This window comes from Hypanus sabinus, unplaced genomic scaffold (assembly GCF_030144855.1).
Source record: "Hypanus sabinus isolate sHypSab1 unplaced genomic scaffold, sHypSab1.hap1 scaffold_709, whole genome shotgun sequence".
NCBI classification, from domain to species: Eukaryota; Metazoa; Chordata; class Chondrichthyes; order Myliobatiformes; family Dasyatidae; genus Hypanus; species Hypanus sabinus.
In genome coordinates this window covers 69,020-87,500 of record NW_026781561.1, presented here as the reverse complement: position 1 = coordinate 87,500, position 18,481 = coordinate 69,020, and the positions used below count along the sequence as shown (strand labels likewise).

Sequence of the window (18,481 nt, the reverse complement as noted above, 5' to 3'; positions counted from 1 at the left end):
ATCGAGAGGTGAGTTTGAATGAGTTTCAGCTGCCCCTTCTGCAGGGTGCAATGAAATCTCTTTGTTACCTGAATCTCACTGTTAGAAGCTAAGAGACAATGAGTGATAGGAATAGAATTAGACCATTTGGCTCATTTAGTCTGTCCGACTATCCCATCATGTACAATTTATTAACCCTCTCAAACCCATTCCCCAGCTTCTCTCCGTAACCTTTGATGACCTGACAAAAAAGAAACTATCAATCTTTGCTTTAACTATATCCAATAACTTGGCCTCCACAGCCCTTCGTCGCAATGAATTGCACAGATTTGCCTCCCTCTGGCTGAAGAAAGTCCTCTTCATCTCTGTTCTAGAAGGATGCCCTTCTATTCTGATCCTGTGCCCTCTTCTTGATTCCCCAACAACAGGAAACTTCGCCACCCCTTCACTTGATCTGACCCTTTCAATATTCAGTCGCTGCCAAAGAGCTCAGCTTTCCTTCTAACTCCAGTGCAATATTGCAGCTACTGATGCAAAACAAAAGGATGGTGTAAAGATTGTCATCCCAACATCTCACGATCTCAGAGATTGAGGAGGAGGCTGACAGGAGCGGGAAAGATGAGCTGCTTGAGTGATGTCACAAAAAAAAATCTTTCATTGAACATCAGAGAGACCAAGGAATTAATTGTGGACCAGTGAGGGGAAATGAAGGGAACACACACCAGTTCTCTAGAGAGAGTCAGAACAGTGCAGTACAGGTCTTCTGGCCGTAATGTTCTGTTGAACTTCTGATTCTTCCCTGCCACATACCCCTCTGTTTTCTTATCATGCACCTGTACCGAACCAAGAATCTCTGAAATGACCCAAAAGCATCTTTCTCTGGCAGGGTATCCCACACACACACTACTCTCAGTGTATAAAACTTTCTTTGAAAAACCTCACCCCCCGACCTTACTTTCCTGCAATCACCTTAAAAATTAGGTCTCCTTATTGCAGCCTCTTATCATCTTGTACATCTCTTTCATCTCCTCTCATCCTCCTTCACGACAAAGAGAAAAGCCTCAGCTCACTCATCCGTTCCTCGTAAAACAATGCTATAATCCAGGCAGCATCCTGGTAAATCCCCTCTGCACCCACTCTAATACAGACGGCATCCTGGTAAATCCCCTCTGCACCCTCTCTAATCCAGGCAGCATCCTGGTAAATCCCCTCTGCACCCACTCTAATACAGACAGCATCCTGGTAAATCCCCTCTGCACCCTCTCTAATCCAGGCAGCATTCTGGTAAATCCCCTCTGCACCCTCTCTAATACAGACAGCATCCTGGTGAATCCCCTCTGCACCCTCTCTAATCCAGGCAGCATTCTGGTAAATCCCCTCTGCACCCTCTCTAATACAGACAGCATCCTGGTAAATCCCCTCTGCACCCTCTCTAATCCAGGCAGCATCCTGGTAAATCTCCTCTGCACCCTCTCTAATACAGACAGCATCCTGGTAAATCCCCTCTGCTCCCTCCCTAATCCAGGCAGCATTCTGGTAAATCCCCTCTGCACCCTCTCTAATACAGGCAGCATTCTGGTAAATACCCTCTGCACCCTCTCTAATACAGACAGCATTCTGGTAAATCCCCTCTGCACCCTCTCTAATACAGACAGCATTCTGGTAAATCCCCTCTGCACCCTCTCTAATACAGACAGCATCCTGGTAAAGCCCCTCTGCACCCTCTCTAATCCAGGCAGCATTCTGGTAAATCCCCTCTGCACCCTCTCTAATACAGACAGCATCCTGGTAAATCCCCTCTGCAACCTCTCTAATACAGGCAGCATTCTGGTAAATCCCCTCTGCACCCTCTCTAATACAGACAGCATCCTGGTAAATCCCCTCTGCACCCTCTCTAATCCAGGCAGCATCCTGGTAAATCCCCTCTGCACCCTCACTAATACAGACAGCATCCTGGTAAATCCCCTCTGCTCCCTCCCTAATCCAGGCAGCATTCTGGTAAATCCCCTCTGCACCCTCTCTAATCCAGGCAGCATCCTGGTAAATCCCATCTGCACCCTCTCTAATCCAGGCAGCATCCTGGTAAATCCCCTCTGCACCCTCTCTAATCCAGGCAGCATCCTGGTAAATCCCATCTGCACCCTCTCTAATCCAGGCAGCATCCTGGTAAATCCCCTCTGCACCCTCTCTAATCCAGGCAGCATCCTGGTAAATCCCATCTGCACCCTCTCTAATCCAGGCAGCATCCTGGTAAATCCCCTCTGCACCCTCTCTAATCCAGGCAGCATCCTGGTAAATCCCCTCTGCACGCTCTCTAATCCAGGCAGCATCCTGGTAAATCCCCTCTGCACCCTCTCTAATCCAGGCAGCATCCTGGTGAATCGCCACTGCACCTTCTCTAATCCAGGCAGCATCCTGGTAAATCCCCTCTGCACCCTCTCTAATACAAACAGCATTCTGGTAAATCCCCTCTGCTCCCTCTCTAATCCAGGCAGCATTCTGGTAAATCCACTCTGCACCCTCTCTAATACAAACAGCATTCTTGTAAATCCCCTCTGCTCCCTCTCTAATCCAGGCAGCATTCTGGTAAATCCACTCTGCACCCTCTCTAATACAAACAGCATTCTTGTAAATCCACTCTGCACCCTCTCTAATCCAGGCAGCATTCTGGTAAATCCACTCTGCACCCTCTCTAATACAGACAGCATTCTGGTAAATCCCCTCTGCTCCCTCTCTAATCCAGGCAGCATTCTGGTAAATCCACTCTGCACCCTCTCTAATACAAACAGCATTCTGGTAAATCCCTCTGCTCCCTCTCTAATCCAGGCAGCATTCTGGTAAATCCACTCTGCACCCTCTCTAATCCAGGCAGCATTCTGGTAAATCCCCTCTGCACCCTCTCTAATACAAACAGCATTCTGGTAAATCCCCTCTGCATCCTCTCTAATACAGACAGCATTCTGGTAAATCCCCTCTGCACCCTCTCTAATACAGACAGCATCCTGGTAAATCCCCTCTGCTCCCTCTCTAATCCAGGCAGCATTCTGGTAAATCCCCTCTGCACCCTCTCTAATCCAGGCAGCATCCAGGTAAATCCCATCTGCACCCTCTCTAATCCAGGCAGCATTCTGGTAAATCCCCTCTGCACCCTCTCTAATCCAGGCAGCATCCTGGTAAATCCCATCTGCACCCTCACTAATCCAGGCAGCATCCTGGTAAATCCCCTCTGCACCCTCTCTAATCCAGGCAGCATCCTGGTAAATCCCCTCTGCACCCTCTCTAATCCAGGCAGCATCCTGGTGAATCCCCTCTGCACCCTCTCTAATCCAGGCAGCATCCTGGTGAATCGCCACTGCACCCTCTCTAATCCAGGCAGCATCCTGGTAAATCCCGTCTGCACCCTCTCTAATACAGACAGCATTCTGGTAAATCCCCTCTGCACCCTCTCTAATACAGACAGCATCCTGGTAAATCCCCTCTGCACCCTCTCTAATACAGACAGCATCCTGGTAAATCCCATCTGCACCCTCTCTAATCCAGGCAGCATCCTGGTAAATCCCCTCTGCTCCCTCTCTAATACAAACAGCATTCTGGTAAATCCCCTCTGCACCCTCTCTAATACAGACAGCATTCTGGTAAATCCCCTCTGCTCCCTCTCTAATCCAGGCAGCATTCTGGTAAATCCACTCTGCACCCTCTCTAATACAAACAGCATTCTGGTAAATCCCCTCTGCACCCTCTCTAATCCAGGCAGCATTCTGGTCAATCTCTGCACCCTCTCTAATCCAGGCAGCATCCTGGTCAATCTCCGCTGCACCCTCTATAATCCACGCAGCATTCTGGTAAATCCACTCTGCGCCCTCTCTAATACAGACAGCATCGTGGTGAATCTCCTCTGCACCCTCTCAAATACAGGCAGCGTCCTGGTGAATCTCTTTTGCACCTTCTCTAATCCCGGCAGCATCCTGGTGAATCTCCTCTGCACCCTCTCTAATCCAGGCAGCATTCTGGTAAATCCCCTCTGCTCCCTCTCTAATCCAGGCAGCATTCTGGTAAATCCACTCTGCACCCTCTCTAATCCAGGCAGCATTCTGGTAAATCCCCTCTGCACCCTCTCTAATACAAACAGCATTCTGGTAAATCCCCTCTGCATCCTCTCTAATACAGACAGCATTCTGGTAAATCCCCTCTGCACCCTCTCTAATAAAGTCAGCATCCTGGTAAATCCCCTCTGCTCCCTCTCTAATCCAGGCAGCATTTTGGTAAATCCCCTCTGCACCCTCTCTAATCCAGGCAGCATCCTGGTAAATCCCATCTGCACCCACTCTAATCCAGGCAGCATCCTTGTAAATCCCCTCTGCACCCTCTCTAATCCAGGCAGCATCCTGGTAAATCCCATCTGTACCCTCACTAATCCAGGCAGCATCCTGGTAAATCCCCTCTGCACCCTCTCTAATCCAGGCAGCATCCTGGTAAATCCCCTTTGCACCCTCTCTAATCCAGGCAGCATCCTGGTGAATCGCCACTGCACCCTCTCTAATCCAGGCAGCATCCTGGTAAATCCCCTCTGCACCCTCTCTATACAGACAGCATTCTGGTAAATCCCCTCTGCACCCTCTCTAATACAGACAGCATCCTGGTAAATCCCCTCTGCACCCTCTCTAATACAGTCAGCATCCTGGTAAATCCCATCTGCACCCTCTCTAATCCAGGCAGCATCCTGGTAAATCCCCTCTGCTCCCTCTCTAATACAAACAGCATTCTGGTAAATCCCCTCTGCACCCTCTCTAATACAAACAGCATTCTGGTAAATCCCCTCTGCTCCCTCTCTAATCCAGGCAGCATTCTGGTAAATCCACTCTGCACCCTCTCTAATCCAGGCAGCATTCTGGTAAATCCACTCTGCACCCTCTCTAATACAAACAGCATTCTGGTAAATCCCTCTGCTCCCTCTCTAATCCAGGCAGCATTCTGGTAAATCCCCTCTGCACCCTCTCTAATACAAACAGCATTCTGGTAAATCCCCTCTGCATCCTCTCTAATCCAGGCAGCATCCTGGTAAATCCCCTATGCACCCTCTCTAATACAAACAGCATTCTGGTAAATCCCCTCTGCATCCTCTCTAATCCAGGCAGCATCCTGGTAAATCCCCTATGCACCCTCTCTAATACAAACAGCATCATGGTGAATCTCCTCTGCACCCTCTCTAATCCCGGCAGCGTCCTGGTGAATCACTTCTGCACCCTCTCTAATCCTGGCAGCATCCTGGTGAATCTCCTCTTCACCCTCTCTAATACAGACAGCATCCTGTAAATACCCTCTGCACCCTCTCTAATCCAGGCAGCATCTTGGTCAATCTCCCCTGCATCCTCTATAATCCAGGCAGCATCCTGTTGAATCTTCTCTGCACCCTCTCTAATACAGACAGCATCGTGGTGAATCTCCTCTGCACCCTCTCAAATACAGGCAAGTCCTGGTGAATCTCTTCTGCACGTTCTCTAATCCCGGCAGCATTCTGGTAAATCCCCTCTGCACCCTCTCTAATACAGACAGCATCCTGGTAAATCCCCTCTGCACCCTCTCTAATACAGACAGCATCCTGGTAAATCCCCTCTGCACCCTCTCTAATCCAGGCAGCATTCTGGTAAATCCCCTCTGCACCCTCTCTGATACAGACAGCATCCTGGTAAATCCCCTCTGCACCCTCTCTAATCCAGGCAGCATTCTGGTAAATCCCCTCTGCACCCTCTCTAATACAAACAGCATTCTGGTAAATCCCCTCTGCATCCTCTCTAATACAGACAGCATTCTGGTAAATCCCCTCTGCACCCTCTCTAATACAGACAGCATCCTGGTAAATCCCCTCTGCTCCCTCTCTAATCCAGGCAGCATTCTGGTAAATCCCCTCTGCACCCTCTCTAATACAGACAGCATCCTGGTAAATCCCCTCTGCTCCCTCTCTAATCCAGGCAGCATTCTGGTAAATCCCCTCTGCACCCTCTCTAATCCAGGCAGCAACCAGGTGAATCTCCGCTGCACTTTCTCTAATCCAGGCAGGATCCTGGTAAATCCCCTCAGCACCCTCTCTTATCCAGACAGCTTCCTGGTCAACGTCCTCTGTACCCTCTCTAATACAGAGAGCATCCAGTTGAATCTCCTATGCACTCTCTCCAATCCAGGCAGCATCTTGTGAATCTTCTCTACACCCTCTCTAATACAGAGAGTATCCTGGTGAATCCCCTCCGCATCCTCTCTAATACAAACAGCATCCTGGTAAATACCCTCTGCTCCCTCTCTAATGCAGGCAGCATCCTCGTGAATCTCCTTTGCACCCTCTCTTATCCAGGCAGCATTCTGGTGAATCTCTTCTGAACCCTCTCTAATCCAGGCTGCATCCTGGTCAATCTCCTCTGTACCCTCTCTAATCCAGACAGCATCCTGGTCAATCTCCTCTGCAGCCCTTGAATACAGACAGCATCCTGGTCAAACTCCTCTGCACCCTCTCTAATCCAGGCAGCATCCTGGTGAATCCCCTCTGCACCCTCTCTAATAAAGACAGCATCCTTGTCAATGTCCTCTGCACCCTCTCTAATCCAGACAGCATCCTCATCAATCTCCTCAGCACACTCTCCAATACAGACTGCATCCTGGTCAATCTGCCCTGCATCCTCTATAATCAAGGCAGCATCCTGGTGAATCTTCTCTGCATCCTCTCTAATACAGACAGTATCCTGGTCAATCTCCTCTGCACCCTCTCTAATAGAGACAGCATCCAATTGAAACTCCTCTGCACCCTCTCCAATCCAGGCAGCATCTGGTGAATCTTCTCTACACCCTCTCTAATACCGAGAGTATTCTGATGAATCCCCTCCGCATCCTCTCTAATACAAACAGCATCCTGGTAAATACCCTCTGCTCCCTCTCTAATGCAGGCAGCATCCTGGTGAATCTCCTCTGCACCCTCTCTTATCCATGCAGCATCCTGGTCAATCTCCACTGCACCCTCTCTAACCCAGGCAGCATCCTGGTCAATCTCCTCTGCACCTTCTCTTATCCAGGCAGCAACCAGGTCAATCTCCTCTGCACCCTCTCTAATCCAGACAGCATCCTGGTCAATGTCCTCTGCACCCTCACTAATACAGACAGCATCCTGGTCAATCTCCTCTGCACCCTCTCTAATACAGACAGCATCCCGGTCAATCCCCTCTGCACCCTCTCTAATACAGACGACATCCTGGTCAACCTCCTCTGCACCCTCTCTAATACAGACAGCATCCTGGTCAATCTCCTCTGCACCCTCTCAAATACAGACAGCATCCTGTTGAATCTCCTCTGCACCCTCTCTAATCCAGGCAGCATCCTGGTGAATCTCCTCTGCACCTTCTCTTATCCAGGCAGCAACCAGGTCAATCTCCTCTGCACCCTCTCTAATCCAGACAGCATCCTGGTCAATGTCCTCTGCACCCTCACTAATACAGACAGCATCCCGGTCAATCCCCTCTGCACCCTCTCTAATACAGACGGCATCCCGGTCAATCCCCTCTGCACCCTCTCTAATACAGACGGCATCCTGGTCAACCTCCTCTGCACCCTCTCTTATACAGACAGCATCCTGGTCAATCTCCTCTGCACCCTCTCAAATACAGACAGCATCCTGTTGAATCTCCTCTGCACCCTCTCTAATCCAGGCAGCATCCTGGTGAATCTCCTCTGCACCCTCCCGAATCCAGGCAGCCTCCTGGTGAATCTCCTCTGCACCCTATCTAATCCAGGCAGCATCCTGGTCAATCTCCTCTGCACCCTCTCTAATCCAAGCAGCATCCTGGTGAATCTCCTCTGTACCCTCTCTAATCCAGACAGCATCATTGTGAATCTCCTCTGCACCCTTTCTAGTCCAGGCAGCGTCCTGGTGAATCTCCTCTGTACCCTCTCTAATCCAGGCAGCGTCCTGGTGAATCTCCTCTGTACCCTCTCTAATCCAGGCAGCATCCAGGTGAATCTCCTCTGTACCCTCTCTAATCCAGGCAGCATCCTGGTTAATCTCCTCTGTACCCTCTCTAATCCAGACAGCATCCAGGTCAATCTCCTCTGTACCCTCTCTAATCCAGACAGCATCCTGGTCAATCTCCTCTGTACCCTCTCTAATCCAGACAGCATCCAGGTCAATCTCCTCTGCACCCTCTCTAATACAGACAGCATCCAATTGAAACTCCTCTGCACCCTTTCCAATCTAGGCAGCATCTGGTGAATCTTCTCTACACCCTCTCTAATACAGAGAGTATTCTGGTGAATCCCCTCTGCATCCTCTCTAATACAAACAGCATCCTGGTAAATACCCTCTGCTCCCTCTCTAATGCAGGCAGCATCCTGGTGAATCTCCTCTGCAGCCTCTCTTATCCAGGCAGCATCCTGGTCAATCTCTACTGCACCCTCTCTAACCCTGGCAGCATCCTGGTCAATCTCGTCTGCACCTTCTCTTATCCAGGCAGCAACCAGGTCAATCTCCTCTGCACCCACTCATATCCAGACAGCATCCTGGTCAATGTCCTCTGCACCCTCTCTAATACAGACAGCATCCTGGTCAATCTCCTCTGCACCCTCTCTAATACAGACAGCATCCTGGTCAATCTCCTCTGCACCCTCTCTAATATAGACAGCATCCTGGTCAATCTCCTCTGCACCCTCTCTAATACAGACAGCATCCTGGTCAATCTCCTCTGCACATCATTCTAATACAGACAGCATCCTGGTCAATCTCCTCTGCTCCCTCTCTAATATAGACAGCATCCTGGTCAATCTCCTCTGCACCCTCTCTAATACAGACAGCATCCTGGTCAATCTCCTCTGCACCCTCTCTAATACAGACAGCATCCTGGTCAATCTCCTCTGCACCCTCTCTAATATAGACAGCATCCTGGTCAATCTCCTCTGCACCCTCTCTAATCCAGGCAGCATCCTGGTCAATCTCATCTGTACCCTCTCTAATACAGACAGCATCCTGGTGAATCTCCTCTGAACCCTCTCTAATCCAGGCAGCATCCTGGTCAATCTCATCTGTACCCTCTCTAATCCAGACAGCATCCTGGTCAATCTCCTCTGTACCCTCTCTAATCCAGACAGCATCCTGGTCAATCTCCTCTGCACCTTCTCTTATCCAGGCAGCTTCCTGGTCAATGTCGTCTGCACCCTCTCTAATACAGACAGCATCCTGGTCAATCTCCTCTGCAACCTCTCTAATACAGATAGCATCCTGGTCAATCTCCTCTGCACCCTCTCTAATACAGACAGCATCCTGGTCAATCACCTCTGCACCCTCTCTAATACAGACAGCATCCTGGTCAATCTCCTCTGCACCCTCTCTAATACAGAGAGCATCCTGTTGAATCTCCTCTGCACATCATTCTAATTCAGGCAGCGTCCTGGTCAATCTCCTCTGCTCCCTCTTTAATATAGACAGCATCCTGGTCAATCTCCTCTGCACCCTCTCTAATACAGACAGCATCCTGGTCAATCTCCTCTGCACCCTCTCTAATACAGACAGCATCCTGGTCAATCTCCTCTGCACCCTCTCTAATATAGACAGCATCCTGGTCAATCTCCTCTGCACCCTCTCTAATACAGACAGCATCCTGGTCAATCTCCTCTGCACCCTCTCTAATACAGACAGCATCCTGGTCAATCTCCTCTGCACCCTCTCTAATACAGACAGCATCCTGGTCAATCTCCTCTGCACCCTCTCTAATCCAGACAGCATCCTGGTGAATCTCCTCTGCACCCTCTCTAATACAGACAGCATCCTGGTCAATCTCCTCTGCACCCTCTCTTATCCAGACAGCATCCTCATCAATCTCCTCAGCACACTCTCCAATACAGACTGCATCTTGGTCAATCTGCCCTGCATCCTCTATAATCAAGGCAGCATCCTGGTGAATCTTCTCTGCATCCTCTCTAATATAGACAGCATCCTGGTGAATCTCTTCTGAACCCTCTCTAATCCCAGCAGCATCCTGGTGAATCTCCTCTGAACCCTCTCTAATCCAGGCAGCATCCTGGTCAATCTCATCTGTACCCTCTCTAATACAGACAGCATCCTGGTGAATCTCCTCTGAACCCTCTCTAATGCAGGCAGCATCCTGGTGAATCTCCTCTGCACCCTCTCTTATCCATGCAGCATCCTGGTCAATCTCCACTGCACCCTCTCTAACCCAGGCAGCATCCTGGTCAATCTCCTCTGCACCTTCTCTTATCCAGGCAGCAACCAGGTCAATCTCCTCTGCACCCTCTCTAATCCAGACAGCATCCTGGTCAATGTCCTCTGCACCCTCACTAATACAGACAGCATCCTGGTCAATCTCCTCTGCACCCTCTCTAATACAGACAGCATCCCGGTCAATCCCCTCTGCACCCTCTCTAATACAGACGACATCCTGGTCAACCTCCTCTGCACCCTCTCTAATACAGACAGCATCCTGGTCAATCTCCTCTGCACCCTCTCAAATACAGACAGCATCCTGTTGAATCTCCTCTGCACCCTCTCTAATCCAGGCAGCATCCTGGTGAATCTCCTCTGCACCTTCTCTTATCCAGGCAGCAACCAGGTCAATCTCCTCTGCACCCTCTCTAATCCAGACAGCATCCTGGTCAATGTCCTCTGCACCCTCACTAATACAGACAGCATCCCGGTCAATCCCCTCTGCACCCTCTCTAATACAGACGGCATCCCGGTCAATCCCCTCTGCACCCTCTCTAATACAGACGGCATCCTGGTCAACCTCCTCTGCACCCTCTCTTATACAGACAGCATCCTGGTCAATCTCCTCTGCACCCTCTCAAATACAGACAGCATCCTGTTGAATCTCCTCTGCACCCTCTCTAATCCAGGCAGCATCATGGTGAATCTCCTCTGCACCCTCCCGAATCCAGGCAGCCTCCTGGTGAATCTCCTCTGCACCCTATCTAATCCAGGCAGCATCCTGGTCAATCTCCTCTGCACCCTCTCTAATCCAAGCAGCATCCTGGTGAATCTCCTCTGTACCCTCTCTAATCCAGACAGCATCATTGTGAATCTCCTCTGCACCCTTTCTAGTCCAGGCAGCGTCCTGGTGAATCTTCTCTGTACCCTCTCTAATCCAGGCAGCGTCCTGGTGAATCTCCTCTGTACCCTCTCTAATCCAGGCAGCATCCAGGTGAATCTCCTCTGTACCCTCTCTAATCCAGGCAGCATCCTGGTTAATCTCCTCTGTACCCTCTCTAATCCAGACAGCATCCAGGTCAATCTCCTCTGTACCCTCTGTAATCCAGACAGCATCCTGGTCAATCTCCTCTGTACCCTCTCTAATCCAGACAGCATCCAGGTCAATCTCCTCTGCACCCTCTCTAATACAGACAGCATCCAATTGAAACTCCTCTGCACCCTTTCCAATCTAGGCAGCATCTGGTGAATCTTCTCTACACCCTCTCTAATACAGAGAGTATTCTGGTGAATCCCCTCTGCATCCTCTCTAATACAAACAGCATCCTGGTAAATACCCTCTGCTCCCTCTCTAATGCAGGCAGCATCCTGGTGAATCTCCTCTGCAGCCTCTCTTATCCAGGCAGCATCCTGGTCAATCTCTACTGCACCCTCTCTAACCCTGGCAGCATCCTGGTCAATCTCGTCTGCACCTTCTCTTATCCAGGCAGCAACCAGGTCAATCTCCTCTGCACCCACTCATATCCAGACAGCATCCTGGTCAATGTCCTCTGCACCCTCTCTAATACAGACAGCATCCTGGTCAATCTCCTCTGCACCCTCTCTAATACAGACAGCATCCTGGTCAATGACCTCTGCACCCTCTCTAATATAGACAGCATCCTGGTCAATCTCCTCTGCACCCTCTCTAATACAGACAGCATCCTGGTCAATCTCCTCTGCACATCATTCTAATACAGACAGCATCCTGGTCAATCTCCTCTGCTCCCTCTCTAATATAGACAGCATCCTGGTCAATCTCCTCTGCACCCTCTCTAATACAGACAGCATCCTGGTCAATCTCCTCTGCACCCTCTCTAATACAGACAGCATCCTGGTCAATCTCCTCTGCACCCTCTCTAATATAGACAGCATCCTGGTCAATCTCCTCTGCACCCTCTCTAATCCCAGCAGCATCCTGGTGAATCTCCTCTGAACCCTCTCTAATCCAGGCAGCATCCTGGTCAATCTCATCTGTACCCTCTCTAATACAGACAGCATCCTGGTGAATCTCCTCTGAACCCTCTCTAATCCAGGCAGCATCCTGGTCAATCTCATCTGTACCCTCTCTAATCCAGACAGCATCCTGGTCAATCTCCTCTGTACCCTCTCTAATCCAGACAGCATCCTGGTCAATCTCCTCTGCACCTTCTCTTATCCAGGCAGCTTCCTGGTCAATGTCGTCTGCACCCTCTCTAATACAGACAGCATCCTGGTCAATCTCCTCTGCAACCTCTCTAATACAGATAGCATCCTGGTCAATCTCCTCTGCACCCTCTCTAATACAGACAGCATCCTGGTCAATCACCTCTGCACCCTCTCTAATACAGACAGCATCCTGGTCAATCTCCTCTGCACCCTCTCTAATACAGAGAGCATCCTGTTGAATCTCCTCTGCACATCATTCTAATTCAGGCAGCGTCCTGGTCAATCTCCTCTGCTCCCTCTTTAATATAGACAGCATCCTGGTCAATCTCCTCTGCACCCTCTCTAATACAGACAGCATCCTGGTCAATCTCCTCTGCACCCTCTCTAATACAGACAGCATCCTGGTCAATCTCCTCTGCACCCTCTCTAATATAGACAGCATCCTGGTCAATCTCCTCTGCACCCTCTCTAATACAGACAGCATCCTGGTCAATCTCCTCTGCACCCTCTCTAATACAGACAGCATCCTGGTCAATCTCCTCTGCACCCTCTCTAATACAGACAGCATCCTGGTCAATCTCCTCTGCACCCTCTCTAATACAGACAGCATCCTGGTCAATCTCCTCTGCACCCTCTCTTATCCAGACAGCATCCTCATCAATCTCCTCAGCACACTCTCCAATACAGACTGCATCTTGGTCAATCTGCCCTGCATCCTCTATAATCAAGGCAGCATCCTGGTGAATCTTCTCTGCATCCTCTCTAATACAGACAGCATCCTGGTGAATCTCTTCTGAACCCTCTCTAATCCCAGCAGCATCCTGGTGAATCTCCTCTGAACCCTCTCTAATCCAGGCAGCATCCTGGTCAATCTCATCTGTACCCTCTCTAATCCAGACAGCATCCTGGTCAATGTCCTCTGTACCCTCTCTAATCCAGACAGCATCCTGGTCAATCTCCTCTGCACCTTCTCTTATCCAGGCAGCTTCCTGGTCAATGTCGTCTGCACCCTCTCTAATACAGACAGCATCCTGGTCAATCTCCTCTGAACCCTCTCTAATCCAGGCAGCATCCTGGTCAATCTCCTCTGCACCCTCTCTAATCCAGGCAGCTTCCTGGTCAATGTCGTCTGCACCCTCTCTAATACAGACAGCATCCTGGTCAATCTCCTCTGAACCCTCTCTAATCCAGGCAGCATCCTGGTCAATCTCATCTGTACCCTCTCTAATCCAGACAGCATCCTGGTCAATGTCCTCTGTACCCTCTCTAATCCAGACAGCATCCTGGTCAATCTCCTCTGCACCTTCTCTTATCCAGGCAGCTTCCTGGTCAATGTCGTCTGCACCCTCTCTAATACAGACAGCATCCTGGTCAATCTCCTCTGCACCTTCTCTTATCCAGGCAGCTTCCTGGTCAATGTCCTCTGCACCCTCTCTAATACAGACAGCATCCTGGTCAATCTCCTCTGCAACCTCTCTAATACAGATAGCATCCTGGTCAATCTCCTCTGCACCCTCTCTAATACAGACAGCATCCTGGTCAATCACCTCTGCACCCTCTCTAATACAGACAGCATCCTGGTCAATCTCCTCTGCACCCTCTCTAATACAGACAGCATCCTGTTGAATCTCCTCTGCACATCATTCTAATTCAGGCAGCGTCCTGGTCAATCTCCTCTGCCCCCTCTCTAATCCAGGCAGCATCCTGGTGAATCTCCTCTGCATCCCCTCTAATACAATCAGCATCCTGGTCAATCCACTCTGCACCCTCTCTAATCCAGGAAACATCCTGGTGAATCTCCTCTGCAGCCCTTGAATACAGACAGCATCCTGGTCAAACTCCTCTGCACCCTCTCTAATCCAGGCAACATCCTGGTGAATCCCCTCTGCACCCTCTCTTATCCAGACAGCATCCTGGTCAATCTCCTCTGCACCCTCTCTAATCCAGACAGCATCCTCATCAATCTCCTCAGCACACTCTCCAATCCAGACAGCTTCCTGGTCAATCTCCTCTGCACCCTCTCCAATACAGACAGCATCCTGGTCAATCTCCTCTGCACCCTCTCTAATACAGACAGCATCCAGTTGAATCTCCTCTGCACCCTCTCCAATCCAGGCAGCATCTGGTGAATCTTCTCTACACCCTCTCTAATACCGAGAGTATTCTGGTGAATCCCCTCCGCATCCTCTCTAATACAAACAGCATCCTGGTAAATACCCTCTGCTCCCTCTCTAATGCAGGCAGCATCCTCATCAATCTCCTCAGCACACTCTCCAATACAGACTGCATCCTGGTCAATCTGCCCTGCATCCTCTATAATCAAGGCAGCATCCTGGTGAATCTTCTCTGCATCCTCTCTAATACAGACAGTATCCTTTTCAATCACCTCCGCACCCTCTCAAATACAGGCAGCATCCTGGTGAATCTCTTTGGAACCCTCTCTAATCCCAGCAGCATCCTGGTGAATCTCCTCTACTCCCTCTCTAATCGAGGCAGCATCCTGGTGAATCTCCTCTGCACCCTCTCTAATCGAGGCAGCATCCTTGTGAATCTCCTCTGCACCCTCTCCAATCCAGGCAGCATCCTGGTCAATCTCCTCTGCACGCTCTCTAATCGAGGCAGCATCCTGGTGAATCTCCTCTGAACCCTCTCTAACCCAGGCAGCATCCTGGTCAATCTCCTCTGTACCCTCTCTAATCCAGACAGCATCCTGGTCAATCTCCTCTGCACCCTCTCTAATAGAGACAGCTTCCTGGTCAATCTCCTCTGCACCCTCTCTAATACAGACAGCATCCAATTGAAACTCCTCTGCACCCTCTCCAATCCAGGCAGCATCTGGTGAATCTTCTCTACACCCTCTCTAATACAGAGAGTATTCTGGTGAATCCCCTCCGCATCCTCTCTAATACAAACAGCATCCTGGTAAATACCCTCTGCTCCCTCTCTAATGCAGGCAGCATCCTGGTGAATCTCCTCTGCACCCTCTCTTATCCAGGCAGCATCCTGGCCAATCTCCTCTGCACCCTCTCTAACCCAGGCAGCATCCTGGTCAATCTCGTCTGCACCCACTCATATCCAGACAGCTTCCTGGTCAATGTCCTCTGCACCCTCACTAATACAGACAGCATCCTGGTCAATCTCCTCAGCACACTCTCTAATACAGACAGCATCCTGGTCAATCTCCTCTGCACCCTCTCTAATACAGACAGCATCCTGGTCAATCTCCTCTGCAACCTCTCTAATACAGACAGCATCCTGGTCAATCTCCTCTGCACCCTCTCTAATACAGACAGCATCCTGGTGAATCCCCTCTGCACCCTCTCTAATACAGACAGCATCCTGGTCAATCTCCTCTGCACCCTCTCTAATACAGACAGCATCCTGGTCAATCTCCTCTGCACCCTCTCTAATATAGACAGCATCCTGGTCAATCTCCTCTGCACCCTCTCTAATACAGACAGCATCCTGGTCAATCTCCTCTGCACATCATTCTAATACAGACAGCATCCTGGTCAATCTCCTCTGCTCCCTCTCTAATATAGACAGCATCCTGGTCAATCTCCTCTGCACCCTCTCTAATACAGACAGCATCCTGGTCAATCTCCTCTGCACCCTCTCTAATACAGACAGCATCCTGGTCAATCTCCTCTGCACCCTCTCTAATATAGACAGCATCCTGGTCAATCTCCTCTGCACCCTCTCTAATCCCAGCAGCATCCTGGTGAATCTCCTCTGAACCCTCTCTAATCCAGGCAGCATCCTGGTCAATCTCATCTGTACCCTCTCTAATACAGACAGCATCCTGGTGAATCTCCTCTGAACCCTCTCTAATCCAGGCAGCATCCTGGTCAATCTCATCTGTACCCTCTCTAATCCAGACAGCATCCTGGTCAATCTCCTCTGTACCCTCTCTAATCCAGACAGCATCCTGGTCAATCTCCTCTGCACCTTCTCTTATCCAGGCAGCTTCCTGGTCAATGTCGTCTGCACCCTCTCTAATACAGACAGCATCCTGGTCAATCTCCTCTGCAACCTCTCTAATACAGATAGCATCCTGGTCAATCTCCTCTGCACCCTCTCTAATACAGACAGCATCCTGGTCAATCACCTCTGCACCCTCTCTAATACAGACAGCATCCTGGTCAATCTCCTCTGCACCCTCTCTAATACAGAGAGCATCCTGTTGAATCTCCTCTGCACATCATTCTAATTCAGGCAGCGTCCTGGTCAATCTCCTCTGCTCCCTCTTTAATATAGACAGCATCCTGGTCAATCTCCTCTGCACCCTCTCTAATACAGACAGCATCCTGGTCAATCTCCTCTGCACCCTCTCTAATACAGACAGCATCCTGGTCAATCTCCTCTGCACCCTCTCTAATATAGACAGCATCCTGGTCAATCTCCTCTGCACCCTCTCTAATACAGACAGCATCCTGGTCAATCTCCTCTGCACCCTCTCTAATACAGACAGCATCCTGGTCAATCTCCTCTGCACCCTCTCTAATACAGACAGCATCCTGGTCAATCTCCTCTGCACCCTCTCTAATACAGACAGCATCCTGGTCAATCTCCTCTGCACCCTCTCTTATCCAGACAGCATCCTCATCAATCTCCTCAGCACACTCTCCAATACAGACTGCATCTTGGTCAATCTGCCCTGCATCCTCTATAATCAAGGCAGCATCCTGGTGAATCTTCTCTGCATCCTCTCTAATACAGACAGCATCCTGGTGAATCTCTTCTGAACCCTCTCTAATCCCAGCAGCATCCTGGTGAATCTCTTCTGAACCCTCTCTAATCCAGGCAGCATCCTGGTCAATCTCATCTGTACCCTCTCTAATCCAGACAGCATCCTGGTCAATGTCCTCTGTACCCTCTCTAATCCAGACAGCATCCTGGTCAATCTCCTCTGCACCTTCTCTTATCCAGGCAGCTTCCTGGTCAATGTCGTCTGCACCCTCTCTAATACAGACAGCATCCTGGTCAATCTCCTCTGAACCCTCTCTAATCCAGGCAGCATCCTGGTCAATCTCCTCTGCACCCTCTCTAATCCAGGCAGCTTCCTGGTCAATGTCGTCTGCACCCTCTCTAATACAGACAGCATCCTGGTCAATCTCCTCTGAACCCTCTCTAATCCAGGCAGCATCCTGGTCAATCTCATCTGTACCCTCTCTAATCCAGACAGCATCCTGGTCAATGTCCTCTGTACCCTCTCTAATCCAGACAGCATCCTGGTCAATCTCCTCTGCACCTTCTCTTATCCAGGCAGCTTCCTGGTCAATGTCGTCTGCACCCTCTCTAATACAGACAGCATCCTGGTCAATCTCCTCTGCACCTTCTCTTATCCAGGCAGCTTCCTGGTCAATGTCCTCTGCACCCTCTCTAATACAGACAGCATCCTGGTCAATCTCCTCTGCAACCTCTCTAATACAGATAGCATCCTGGTCAATCTCCTCTGCACCCTCTCTAATACAGACAGCATCCTGGTCAATCACCTCTGCACCCTCTCTAATACAGACAGCATCCTGGTCAATCTCCTCTGCACCCTCTCTAATACAGACAGCATCCTGTTGAATCTCCTCTGCACATCATTCTAATTCAGGCAGCGTCCTGGTCAATCTCCTCTGCCCCCTCTCTAATCCAGGCAGCATCCTGGTGAATCTCCTCTGCATCCCCTCTAATACAATCAGCATCCTGGTCAATCCACTCTGCACCCTCTCTAATCCAGGAAACATCCTGGTGAATCTCCTCTGCAGCCCTTGAATACAGACAGCATCCTGGTCAAACTCCTCTGCACCCTCTCTAATCCAGGCAACATCCTGGTGAATCCCCTCTGCACCCTCTCTTATCCAGACAGCATCCTGGTCAATCTCCTCTGCACCCTCTCTAATCCAGACAGCATCCTCATCAATCTCCTCAGCACACTCTCCAATCCAGACAGCTTCCTGGTCAATCTCCTCTGCACCCTCTCCAATACAGACAGCATCCTGGTCAATCTCCTCTGCACCCTCTCTAATACAGACAGCATCCAGTTGAATCTCCTCTGCACCCTCTCCAATCCAGGCAGCATCTGGTGAATCTTCTCTACACCCTCTCTAATACCGAGAGTATTCTGGTGAATCC

At 50.0% G+C, this 18,481-nt stretch overlaps 1 protein-coding gene across 1 annotated transcript in view; it reads left to right on the top strand.

Moving 5' to 3' along the window:
- Positions 1–18,481, top strand: part of LOC132389929 (myocardin-like) — a gene marked incomplete at its 3' end in the record, with an annotated part of 242,355 nt that overhangs the window by 156,571 nt on the left and 67,303 nt on the right. Inside the window, exon 9 of the mRNA XM_059962495.1 lies at positions 1–8. This exon is cut by the window's left edge and continues 136 nt beyond it. Within this exon, the coding sequence (XP_059818478.1) occupies positions 1–8 (8 nt within the window). The remainder of the gene's footprint in view (positions 9–18,481) is intronic.